This window comes from Lepisosteus oculatus, chromosome 5, assembly GCF_040954835.1.
Source record: "Lepisosteus oculatus isolate fLepOcu1 chromosome 5, fLepOcu1.hap2, whole genome shotgun sequence".
Classification (NCBI taxonomy): Eukaryota; Metazoa; Chordata; class Actinopteri; order Semionotiformes; family Lepisosteidae; genus Lepisosteus; species Lepisosteus oculatus.
This window is the reverse complement of record NC_090700.1, coordinates 6,290,196-6,303,699: the sequence shown is the minus strand read 5'-3', so window position 1 is coordinate 6,303,699 and position 13,504 is coordinate 6,290,196. Positions and strand designations below refer to the sequence as shown.

General features: G+C 42.5%; 1 protein-coding gene across 4 annotated transcripts in view; it reads right to left on the bottom strand.

The window, feature by feature from the left end:
- The window catches only part of uvrag (UV radiation resistance associated gene), an 89,700-nt gene that overhangs the window by 21,295 nt on the left and 54,901 nt on the right, over nt 1-13,504 (bottom strand). For all 4 annotated transcript variants that reach the window (XM_069189982.1, XM_015341278.2, XM_069189980.1 and 1 more), the window contains exon 13: nt 13,000-13,075. In XM_069189982.1, coding sequence (XP_069046083.1) covers nt 13,000-13,075 — 76 coding nt within the window. The remainder of the gene's footprint in view (nt 1-12,999; nt 13,076-13,504) is intronic.

The window sequence follows — 13,504 nt, the reverse complement described above, 5'->3', positions numbered from 1 at the left end:
CTGCTCCGACATTCCTGAACAAGCACCTAAAATTCCGGTGTCTTCCTGTCTATGGCGGAATACTGCGGGACCTATCTTTCTCACATTCTCAGGTTTATCACACAGATCTCTATTTGACTTTAATGGCACTGCTCTAGACACACAGACAAACAGGTTGAGTTTTTAATTTTAAGGCCATTCAACTAAATGCACTGAAATCCAAGTGTATACACAGTATGTATTCAGTGGTTAAATTTCTAGTCCTATATTGTTTCTGTAGTGAAAATAAACATTAAACCATGTTGGTCTCACTGCATTACTAGATAACATATATCAAATTACCTTTTCACTTTATATATATGTACATAACGAATACTTATATATTATTTATTCACAGACACACACATTAGATTTACTACAATCTCAGTTTCCTAGGGAAAAAAACCACTTTTCCACTATATGAGCTATTTTAAAGTTTATATCACTTTTACACAATACACTAATTGTGCCAGATCTAATTGTTATTGTTAGGACGTATACACCCTAGTAAAGCAACAGAATGTATTAGGGGGTTTTCATCAAGTGAAATCATTTGAAAGATTAATCTACCCAGAAAACACTACTTTCAGTCAGAAGAGATATATTTCCCTAGAGATTGTGGCAAACGCCTTCCCCCAATTAGCAACTGGCAATTTTTCTTCCTTTAATTTAATCAAACACTTCTAGAGCTTTAAAAGCTAAAAGCAATTTATTTTACAGTTGGTTTCATTACCCACTTCCAACTGTAAAATGATTCCATAAGACTAAGGGTCTTAAACTGAAAAAGTGCAAAAAAAGTATCAGCAATCTCTTAATTAATAAGAAACCCAATAACTCTACATTTAGGAATGGTATGCTGTAGCAACGGCTATTTTAATACAATTAATTATCCTGGCGATCCGGCAGAATATAATTGCCAGTGACAAGGAGGTAACTGAGCTTTCTAATGAGGTTATAATTCCTTTGTGTGTCAAGTCCTGACACTTACGACATTTGGAGAAAGATTCTGTTGACTTTGCAAAAACAAAATGAGACCATAATTTATGTTTGAATTTGATTTTTTTTGTTGTATTTTCATCCGTAATAATGTATTTTTAAACCCACGATACCCTCCATTTGATGAAGATGAAAAGTCACAGCTTTGAAAATTTTGATGAAAACCACATGGCGTGGAAAAAATCAAAATCCTGACATGTATCTGAATAGTTGACATTTTTAAAATATCAACCATATGGGTAAGCATTGTTTTATTTTAAATGACTTTTAATTAAATCCAGAGGAAGAATACATTCCATTTTAGATATAAACTTTGAATATTACATAGGGTTTGCATAAATTAACAGCAAGGAGAGTCTGAAAACCTTTTGTCATTAATAGGTCTTAATTTTTTGCAATCAAAATCTGCCCATCATTTGCTCTGAGCAAAGGCTGTTTCTCTGCCACTTAAATTCACTTTATTTCACACATTGCTACCTGTCTTCCATTTTGCATATGAAGATCCCTGTGACAGTGCAATACTGTTAGTCCTAAAAAACTCATTAACTTTTTTGGTAGTTTTACTAGGTTTGTAAAAAAAAGCGTTTTGCTCCTTGTTTTATGGAAGATCACTTTCTTCACTGTATTAGATTAGGTTCCTGTCTCAGGCAAACCCTTTGAATCTTCCCAAATCCCAAAGTACTGTAGCATCCAAGCCCTGTGTGATATGGCATGATTTGGAAATCTTGGAGAGACAATTAGCGCATTACTTCAAAATGGCCATTGATAAAAAAAAATTGGACTATACCAGTACGTGACAGGTACATTTTACCAATACCTGTAAAAAAAAAAAGGACATGACTTCATGGTCTGCTGTAAATTAGGAGTTTTCTACAATGTCACCCCTGTTAAATGCTGCAATATTCATTTTCCTTCTCTCTTCATCTCGGTCTGCACATTCTGTTTTTTTCTGGTAGAAATCTGACTGGATGGATATAAAAGTTATCAAACATAAAAGGAGCTTCATCTCAATGTGCTTTTAATATCAAAGCGATGTGGAAAATGCTGGATTCGAGGAAGCATTAACCTTTTGCAGGCACTTTCCAAAATGACTGTTAGCTACAAATTTTAAACAGATGTAAACACTAGCCAAGCCATTAACAAAATGACTGGTCTCTTAAAGCCAACACTTTCCTGAAGCTCTTAGCCGTGTAGCTGTGTTTTGCTCAGCTTTGTTATTTCCCCGTGTACAAAATCTGTTCGTTATTGTAGCTCGCATTCCTATTTTATCCTACAGCACAGAGAGAGAGTTAAAGAAGCATCCTGGTCTCCATCTGCCACATGGCATATGGAACACTCACTGCATTAAAAATAAGAGGCACTTTAAATAACATAACCTATTTCATCTAAAGATAACATCCTGTCTTTTTTGTGGCATTTCATGGCGAGATTAAATGGCCACAACGGTGAATTACTGGTGGAAAACAAATACTGTACAAAGCAACTGGAGGTCCTACGAATCACCAGGGTGAATCACTAGTCTGTTAAAATAAAAAAAGGCAAAGTCACTATAAGGGCATACGTAGTTGACCGGAACCTTTGGTTATACACACTAACAGACACTGGATTTAGGAAAGCTCAAAAAACCTCACATGTGGATTAGCAGGTCACTTATCCTTTTGACGTCCAGAAAAGGGGGCGAGTTTTAGAACTGGAAAGCTGGAGGAAGATGTTTCTGGGGGAGTGGGAGTAACTGGATGTTAACGCGGCCACCCTCTCTTTCTCTTTCTACTGTCGCAGCTCTTCCCAGGCCAAGCGCCATGCAGGCCCCGGCCGTGGAAAGGGCAGCCACCCAGAAGCCGACGCAAGAGAAACGCACGGCGTGACACATGCTCAGAGACCCTGGGGTTCCTGCACGCCGAGGCCCGCTGAGAGCTCGGCCCCCGGCTTCCTCTCCTGCCTTGCCCCCTTCACACACCCTACTTCAGCTCATAAAAACAGATGTGGGATGCAGCACACAGGATTAGCCTTTTCCTCCAGTATGTATTTTGTTTTGCAAAGCTGGTACTTGGCTCATTGGTGGCGATAGGTAAACCTCTCTTACTGACCTCAAACCATGGAAATTCAATTAGACGATTTAAGTGTTTCATAAAGCAATGGGTGGCTGTGCAGAGGAATTCTAATAAAACACAGCAGCAGCAAATCGCAGTGCGCGGACGGCCGCACTTGGCTCAGAAGCATAGAATGAGAAACCGCAGGCCAATGACATATTATTGCAGTCCTAGATACGTTTATAAATCACTTTGCTGGCGCAGGCCCCTGGGAGGACCGGGAGGGCCACGTGAACGGGGGGAGTCTGCGAGCGATCGGCCGGCAGCCGGGACCCCCGCGCCAGGCCGGAGGAAGGCCACCTTCCCGGCACCCCTGGTCAGGGGAGGGTGACCGCCAAGGCGACCCTGACGCGCACGGGGGGGCGGACTCCCCCCGAGGGGCGCCGTGGCTCTCTGGGATGCCAGAAAGGCTCGTGGGGCACACGCCCAAGGTGTGTCTTTCTGGGGTCACCCCTGGCTCATGTAAGGTTAGGGCTGTGCCCGTACCTCCCCGATCATCTTGGAAGCCCTCCAGGAAGGGCACCAGTCCGCCATTTTATAAAGTTAGGCGTCTTTATTACAGCTGTGAAAACTGCAGCATGATGGCGATGACCCTGTGTCATAAGCATAACCAAAAGGACTTCCTTTTGACATTCTGGTGACAACGACACTTCAGACTCCAGACCCCAGAAAGAGCAGCCGGCTGTGAATTGGTACTTTCCTGTGTGCCAGCGGAGGCCAAACCTATGGGCTGGCCTGGCCCCCTGATCCTTAATGTGTGTTTATCTGAGATGAATTCCACACGATCAACAACTGCCATCAGCTCCCCACACTGCGCAATTGAGGAAAATCCAGAACCACACTAATTCCTCTTCACTAACTACTGGAAAATCAAGAGATCAAGAGGAAAGAAAAATCACTCATAATGGCAATAATACGCATTCATAACGGCAGATCCACAGCAGCTGGAGCCTCCATGTTTTTTGTAGTTGTTGAAAAACGGACCACAGATACACTGTGTGCAGTTAAGGAAGCATAACTAACAAGTCTGCATCATCGATATGTGAATCTGTAATAATATAATGACCTGGCGCAACAGCGACAAAGAAAATATTCGCATAGCACGCTAACGAAAAAATAAAAGCATCTGTGAAGTCTCTGCTAAAGGACGTCTCACCACTAGATATGCTGGAGGTGTCAGACATCTCTCAAGGCTCAATTATGAACTCTTAGAAAAGCGGAGCAGCCAATAATACATGACAGCCTTAATAAAACACTCACAGGTTTATTGGATAACGTGGTAAGCCACCAGATCATATTTTGAAATCCTCATTGTGCACAGTAGCTTTTAATTTTTTCCAGTGGTTTCAGAGCAGTCAGAGCTGATCCCACAACAGAAATGTTCACTTTGACTCTGGAACACAAGTCCAATTTCAGAAGCAGGGCTGTGCATCAAATATACAAAATGCTTCAAGCACCTGCATCTGAAACTTACCGGCGGCCTCCAATAAGTGTTAAAGAAAAATAAGGAGCATTTCATCTTCTACTTTTTGTTGTCAAACGCTCCTGAGCTGGCAGTATTAACAAAATGATAATATAAGGCTACCATGTGTGTTTAAAAATTGTATGCTTTACTATGACATCTCTTTCTCTTTCCGTGTACTTCTGTAGTCTGGAGTAGTGGGTTGTTATGTAAAGCAAATATAAACAACATATTTCTGCAGATTCTAATCAGGGAGGGGCTTGACTCCTGCCTTTAAATTTTTATGAAGCACTGAAGCTACATTAGTGAAGAAAATGGTTGCTGTTCTGCCACTGATTCTTGGAAAGGTATTATTAGGGACATCTTAGACCTTTTGACTTTCCTACATCAACACCCCCTGCTTCACTTTCAAAGGACGCTCTCTTCAATATTCCTTCGGGTCACAAAAAACATCAATATTACCTAATAAATTAGCTGCCTGGAATAAAGAGTGGGTAAAATGCAGGCGTTTACAACAATGAAGAATCAGGTCTTGCCTCCAGGAAGCTCGGTACGAACTTCACAATTAATAAATCATCGTGGAGTACGCAGCCCCAACACAGCTGTAATCCCCTGCATATTATTTTAAGATGTTGTATGCTACCTATCACTTTCCACCAGCTTATTTAACATACAGGCTGCTGAACATTTTTATTATCAGGAGTCGCCAGTTTTTTATATATCCACCCAATTTGGAATCGCCTGTTTTGTGTTTTACATTTCCCGGCTTAGTGCTACGATGCCTGCCTGCGCCCGACTCCTCCAACCAAACCCCCTTCCAGACTCCTGCCCTCTTACCACGCGGGAGGCGCAGCGCTGCGTCTCTCTCCCCCGCAGCAGGGCGAGGCTGGGAGGGGGGTGCGGTGTCGCAGGAGGCCGACTGGCACGTTCCCGGGATCGACCCCGCGACGCCTGGATCGGGACCAGAGCTCAACCTGCGCTTGGGCAGTCTCCCTTCCTGGTCCAGCCGTGCGGGAGCCAACGTAAAAAATAGCTTATGCTCACATTCTGATAAATTGTGCTTTGTTTATCATCGGTTTTCTGGAATATGATAAAAGCTCCCCAGCCTTGTTGACGCAGATACCCTGGATTCTTTCAAGAAACAGCTGGATAAGATTCTCGAGTCAATTGGCTGCTAACTACCAATCAGGCTAGATGAGCTGAAAGGCCTCCACTCGTTTCTAACCTTTTTTATGTTCTTTAAGCTGACTGATTCTCTTTTTTCACATCGGTATGTCGAAAATTCTTTTCCTAAAGTGGCATCCTAATGGCACTGAAATATAAAACACATTTCCACAGAGGCAGAAGAAGTGAACCCCGTTTAAATATAATAAGAGTCAAGTAGTGTGGGGGGTTTAATGGCCAGTGGGTCCTAATCTGACCATAAGAGGCCACTGCCTTGAGCTCTGTGGAGCTCCAGTAGGGTGGACAAAAAGCAGACACATATGTCCAGTACCAGCGTAACTTCCTGCCTCCGTTCAAGAAACAAAAGTGATATAGTTATCAAATAAAAACCTTTAAAATGGAAACTGATGTTTCTTGTTTGCTTCAAGGGTGGCAGGAGGAAAAAAAGTGCTTTGGAAAAGAAAATGGCACCAAAGGGTTAACAAAAAGTTCAATTCCTGCTCCTGATAGCTACAAAAGAGGTGGATAAATAACCCGTAGACTGGCTTTTTTAGGAGACACAGAGGTTGTTTGTTGAGATGAGGTGTTACAGGGCGGCTGTAAGAATAAGAGCCTGGTTGTGTGGATGAACAAGCACACACAGACGCTCGGTGTGGGTGAGGGTTTCTGGGACGAGTCAGGTTGGCTCACAAACCGCAAATACCCTCGGCATCGCAGGTCGGGCACTAGATTAGCGCCTTCTAAATAGTCTATCCTTCTGAGCGTCGCACGTGAATAATCGCAAAAGGGAGTATTATTTTTCCCCTTCTTATTTACCCGTCTAGCTTAAAACATAATAAAACCAACAGCGACAAGCAGGGAAAAGCTCTACACTTTTGCTGAATGCAGCACTTTCGAAGAGTTCTGAATCATGAAAGGCTGCATTCCCCGACTCAACCCGACTCAGATCGGATTTTATTAATCTAAAATTTTGAAACCTTACTTTAAATTGAAAAAAAGTGTCTGCTTTAGCTAAGTGTGTTTTACACATTTATATACAGGTAAACATACAAAAACTCTAGGAAACATTAAAAAGCACATACATATATGAAACATGTGACATTGTTTCATTAATAAGGTACAAGTATTTCAAAGTCACAAAGAGCCACTGTAATCCTGAAGAAGGCTGCAGAAAAACAGAAAAGGAAATAAGGTAATAGCTGGAGATAACTTTCACGAGCATTAGAACACTCCTGATATACCCCAATACACCAAATTAATAGCCCTAACTTCCAAGGAAATTAAGATACCAGAGTTCCAGGCTGTTCTTTTTCACATGCTCCTGTGTCGTGCCGGCTTCATATGGTTTCCATAAAATACAGTCGCAGGAGATAATGGCAGTGAGGCATCCTTCCAGCGCCAAAAACATCCTCTGTCTTGCCAGCTGATTGGCTTCGTTTCCACTGGCGGGGCCTTTTTGGATCATAAGCAGACCGAATCGCGCTTCGAGTGGATTGAAACTGCGGCACCAAACAACTCGACTGGGTTTTGTTTTGGGTTTCCTAATGCCGCCATGATGCCCTTTGAGAGATGTCTACCAGAACAGCTTTTCTACTGCACGCGCACCAGTTCCAAGCCAGTTCCATGTCCGCAGCCGAACTGTTTGCCTCTTGCCTGCAGTAAGGGGGGAGGGGGGTCTGTGTTCTTTTTAAGACTTCAGAAGCCCCATGCCTACACTAGTGTGTTGCTATAGCACAGGGAACAGTTATCATCCATATCCCTTCACTAGTGAGCACCTCTGTGTGAAAAGCCAAGCAACGCACGATTTCCCAGCAACAGGACTCAGAGGGAAGGTGCTCAGCTGGTCCGTCTGATCAGTGAAGCTCAGCCGTTATAAACACGAAACAAGCAAACCTTTGCTTATTTTTTAAGAGGTTATTCAAATCACCTGTTCAACATGACTTCTCTGTTGTCACACAAGCGCTGAATCTGTAAAGGCCATATGAGATCTGTAGCTCCTGGTGCCATTCGATATTGTACAGCGGACAGAACTTAAGATATCCTGTAAAATTTCACTTCTCATATTCAGAGGAATAATCTTGGCCATTACAGAAGTGCCCTTTTACTCTGTGTTGCTGCCCACAAGCTAAACATGTATTTGTTAACAGGAAGACATATCAAGCGTATCTAATGCTTTCTTTCCTGGTGCTTCCCCGTGAAGGGACACAGAGTAACACTGTAAAGGCCTGGTCAATACCCAAGGCTTCAGATACGCAACACAAACTGCATCGGTGTAATTAGCCCCACATGCCTGTTTCACACAGCCTTTGCGGATGAAAAATGCGCGTGGCACAGGTCCATGCAATTGCATTTGTTAAGAGCCAGTTTCCCTCACGTGGGTAATTTGTCTGTGTAAACTACAAGCCCCGCCACTTCGCTCACAGCATCTATGGCTTCGGGGCCTTTCTGATGGGTCAGCTCACGCTGCCACCTGAACAGATCTCTGGCATGGGCTTGGTGGAACTGTATCCAGCCCCCCTAAGAAACCAAGGCTTTATATTAATACTAGGCAGCGCTGCCAGCATCCGGAAAGGTAATTTAATAATGTTAACGTCAATGGAAAACTAACAAGAAACAATGCAATACTGTACTTAAAAAGGAAACAAGCACAATAAAATACACTACTGGCAATACGTCTGCTGCTCGATCAGGAAACACGCACACTCCAAGCACACAGTGTGTCATTTCTTTGCTGCCTTTTGCAAATGTGTGGTGTGCCTGTTTATTTTTTAACTTGCATATGCCTTTGTGTTAACTGCCACACAATCTGTGAGCTTGTGCCTGTAATATATAAGTGCATATTAAATTACAGGATTTGTAGATGAGAAGTCACCACTGGATTGAACCTAAGATGCAAATGGAGATTTGTACCTCACAGATACAACAAAGCGAGTCCGTAAAGGCGGGCTACAATAAAGGGTTTTATCATCTTGCAGACAAATGTGATGAAGTGCGCTGCTTTTGCGTTTTTCTCTGTACACCAAAGACATGAAAACAGAAAGAGGAACTGATAACACCTGACTCTGCGCAGTGTCCAGTTACCTTTGACACGAGGTATAAATAAAAACAACATATTCAGAGGCCAGAACTTCAAAGAGCCCCTCCTGGTGCTGTTCTTTAACCAGCTGCCCTGTATCAATTTCAAACAGAGCACATGGGGCAATTTTATAAAATATGTATGTTTAATCTTTTACATTTAAGACAGAAACTGCTGTGAAACCAGATATCTGGTTTGTTTCAACGGCAGGGCACAAGAATTCCTATGTACGGCAGACTAATTCGGGTGCAAATAACACCACTCAAAACAAAATAATAATAACCAGCCCTTTAGAAACAGCCTCACAGTAAATTATATTTAGTAGAAAACTAAGCTCAATTTTCTAATACTTAGGGTCAGTAAAGCTGCTACTTCCTAATAAACCCCAAAGAGTTAACAAGAACCATACTGCAAATTTATAAAAGGAAAAACTGTTGCTTACAGAATAAGAGGTTGAACTGTTGGGTTTCCGGCCCCCAATTACAACTAATAAAGAAAGTCATATACAGGGCAACTACAAAGTTACTTAATGCATACCGTTGCTTATAACTCCCAAATCATAGCACATATGTTTGTGGAATGAAGTGTGCATGCACAAAGGTCCAAACTGAAAACGTTTCACAGATTTCCAGATTGTGCCACTGGGGGATGCTAGTTACACAATGCATTGTCTTGTCTGATTTGTCCTTCTGCAGACAATCGTGCCGAGCTGTCAGGTGAGTCAGTTTACCTGCTGGGCTCTTTCAAGGCGGGTTTGTCTCCAACACAGCAGAAAACTCTCACAGTCTTTCTACAGCTATGAAAGACGCGGACCCCCTGGCGGTCATAAAACAGATTCTGGGAGTCCATTCTACACGATCCGAAGTGCACAGCAAAAGTTTGCTAATGTACAGTATGTGTTATGGTCTGGGTGTTATAAGCGGTGCAATACCTGAAGTGACTTTATCCTGGATGTGAGTATACTCATGCCGGACTACATATCTAATAGCAAAACCATATAAAAGTAAGTGATACACACTTCACATCACACAATAAATGTACTTCCATTCTGAAACTGTAACAGATGTGAAATCTTATAGGAAAGCATCTGCAAACTATATTCACTAGGCCAAAAACACTGTGATGTTTTTTTTCTCCTTATAGACACATTATAATTTTCAAACCTTTATTGCTTTATTTTTATTTCTGTTTCTGTGTGGTATGGTCCTTGGAGTCCAGTCACCTTTTAAAGTACCACATGAAGGAAAGAAAGACACAAGACACAGATGTTATCTGGCCATTCAGACTGATCGTGGGCAGGTTCCGGCCCCTCTCACAGATGCAGGTGAGAAACCGATGAGGCAAATAAAGAACAGCAAATGTTGGGTTTTTTTTTTCCATGTTGTGTATCAAAGGTCACCCTGTTGCACACATTCCTGGGAACCTATGAAGACACTAGTTATTGCTCTACAGTCCTATGACTTCATCGTTCCAAAAACCTTCCATTTTGTCATGTAAAGTTTCATATACACAAATGGGGCTACAATTAACATGGTAGAAAATGATACACTAAGCGAAACTCTTTCATTTTCTTCCATTTCGTCTGCTGAAGATGATGTACAGATTGTATTTTTGCACAAAAGGGTTGTTGCAGAGTCAAAACAAGCTATCCAGCCACTTTGTTGAAGGTGATATTCTTAATAAATGTCCCAATAAGATTAACTGTCTATTTGCAGTCAAAAAGGCTATGTGGGCCAAACAGTCTCCTTCTGATTGTAACCTTTCTTCTATTCTGAAAGTATTGAGTCCATTCATTTAAAAAGGTGCTCTGAAGAGTGTATTTTGGATTGAATCTAGACCATATGGCAGCTGCCTCACATTCTCAGGCAGTTGCATGAATATGGTGTTTTCTCTGTCAGTTCTACAGAGTTCAAGTCACAGTGAAAGCTAGGGCAATGAGCTGCAATCAAACTTTAATCTGTAGGGTTTATTAGATCTCAGCTTTGCTACTCTGAAAATCATTAAGCACTTAGTCTCGGTTTCTGTGAGTGTGTGGCTTGCTGTAAAACGTGTGTGGACACAATTGCATGTGAAGACGCAGACTGGAAATGAACATGGGGAAAGGAAATGCTGATATGATTTCTGAAAGTTCTACATTATATTAAGTACTTACAGGCACATGCAATTATTAAAAATGCCAGATAACAGTGCACACTGAACCGATTTAGAACGAAGCAAGCATTACCAATAAAGCTACAAAACAAGTTAATTTAACACAAAAAAAAAATGCTGCCAAACACAGGGCAATGCCTGCAGCAGTTAAGGCAAATGTCCAGCACCAGTTTCTTATGGATCTAGGGACAGTGACATCACCAAACTCTTCCGTGACCAGCTCCATATGGCCCATAACACCCTTGATTGACTTTAATATCCTGTTTCACTTAAACAGGTATGGATGGCAAACCCTAATTCCAATGATATTGCCTTAATTAAGACAATGTTCTGCACCTCCGCCCCCTTAAATTTGCTTTCTAAATAAATCCTTGTACTTCCATGAGCCCCAGAAACACGAGAGAGGTAATGAACCAATTTTCAATTTAGTTTGCCCTCTAGTTCTGATGTTCATTCCAGTCTGAGGGGCTCTAATAGATTGGCGTGAACTAGTATTTCATTTTTAGTCACCAATTAAGGCTAATACGGAGTGAAAAAAAGGTCATGGGTTCACTTCACACCAGTGTTTCAGAGCTAATAAAGTGAGGGTTCAGTGTCCTGACACATTTACTCACAGCTGGGCTTTGTAAAACCTCAATCCAGCCATTTGGTTTATTTACTTAGAAGAAGGAAAAAAAAACTCCAAGGCCTCATGTCTTTTTTATTAGCATTTTTTCTTTTTATCATGAAAGATGTTTCCTCTGCTTCAAAGCATGAAACCATCTTCTTTCAAGTTTGGTTTCTTTTACAGGCTGCTATGCTAATAATAACCTTGCAGCTCAAGAAATGTTAATTTATAAAATGCTTAAGAAACTTCAAAACCTCCCACAGGCAGCCTCCAGTCCTAGCCTCAGGTCCCATTTCTAGAAAATGCAAAACGGGTACTTTTTTCCTTCTTTTAGTTTCAGTTGCTAAGGTATTTCACAGGAGGAAGATAGTGCAGTTTTAGCTTGTTGCTTGCAAGCTGTGGCAGCACATCAGCTCACAACCTCCCTGTAAGATCATTTGAACCGAGCCACCTGTTCCTTCTAATTGCTTCCTAATTCACTAGAGAGGCCATAATTTCTCATTCTTTCTGCCGTGTTAAAAGTAAAAGGGATGGAATGCAAATTGTTATATGCGGTGCTAAATGATTTAGAAGCAAAACTCTCACAGGTCAACACATAAGCCACACTTTCATCTACCTAGGCCGCGCTAGACTTCAGCCAAGGGGAACGTGTTCAGCCAGCAAACGCCGAGAGGCGTGTTGGGGTGGCTTCGCGAGACTGTGAAGCCGACCACTGTGACTCCGCGTTGCCAGATGAACTCTGCAAGCTCCAAAGATGACGGCTTAATCCTCCAGCTACCACGAGCTTCAGCCCTTGGACAATTCAACATATTTCTTGAGTTACCGCTTCCCCCACCACTTTGTGGAGGGCCTCCCGAGACGAAACGCTTTCTTCAAAGCGGGGATGGGGAAAAGGTCTAGACGTGCCGTTACTGTACGGTCTCCAGGCTTTTCGCTTAAAGGTTGCTGCTGGAAGAGGTGTTAGTGGGGCCAGCAGGGGGCGCTCACCCTGCGGTCCATGTGGGTCCTAATGCCCCAGTATAGTGACGGGGACACTATACTGTAAACAGGCGCCGTCCTTCGGATGAGACGTAAAACCGAGGTCCTGACTCTCTGTGGTCATTAAAAATCCCAGGGCGCTTCTCGAAAAGAGTAGGGGTGTAACCCCGGTGTCCTGGCCAAATTTCCAATTGCCCCTTACTAATCATGGCCTCTTAATAATCCCCCTCTATGAATTGGCTACATTACTCTGCTCTCCTCCCCACTGATAGCTGATGTGTGGTGAGCGTTCTGGCGCACTATGGCTGCCGTCGCATCATCCAGGTGGATGCTGCACATTGGTGGTGGTGGAGGGGAGTCCCCATTACCTGTAAAGCGCTTTGAGTGGAGTGTCCAGAAAAGCGCTATATAAGTGTAAGCAATTATTATTATTATTAAAGTGATGCCGCCTACTCACCTGGGCGATATTTTTGTTCAAAAGGTAGACTCCATATTCAAACTGAAAGCGCTCTCCCCTGGGGTATAAGGGAAACCTGGAAACACACAGAAGAACACATCGGTCAAGCAGGGAAATTAGCAGGTACGGCAGGCAGCTTGTGGATTTTTGACTGTAGCAGATTGTTTTCACCCTATAGCCCTCCTGGCCTTTACAGAGTCTGCTGGATGATATCAGTGCTCAGAAACAAACTGAAAAATACAAGGGGGATTTTTTTGAATGTACAGCTATCTGCAATACATGTATAAGCTGTACTGTATGCATCTTAGACATGATCAGGAGTTACTCTATACCAACACAATAATGTATGAATAGGTTACGTGCATTAACGATGTATTGTAGCCAAAACCTCCGCTCACGGTTTCTGATTTTGTGCCAGCTTTGACTGTTATTGCTACAGCTTAGCTGGTGTCAGAAGAAACCAAGTTTGTTGCTCAGTGATCTTTAATGCACGTGTATCAGAATT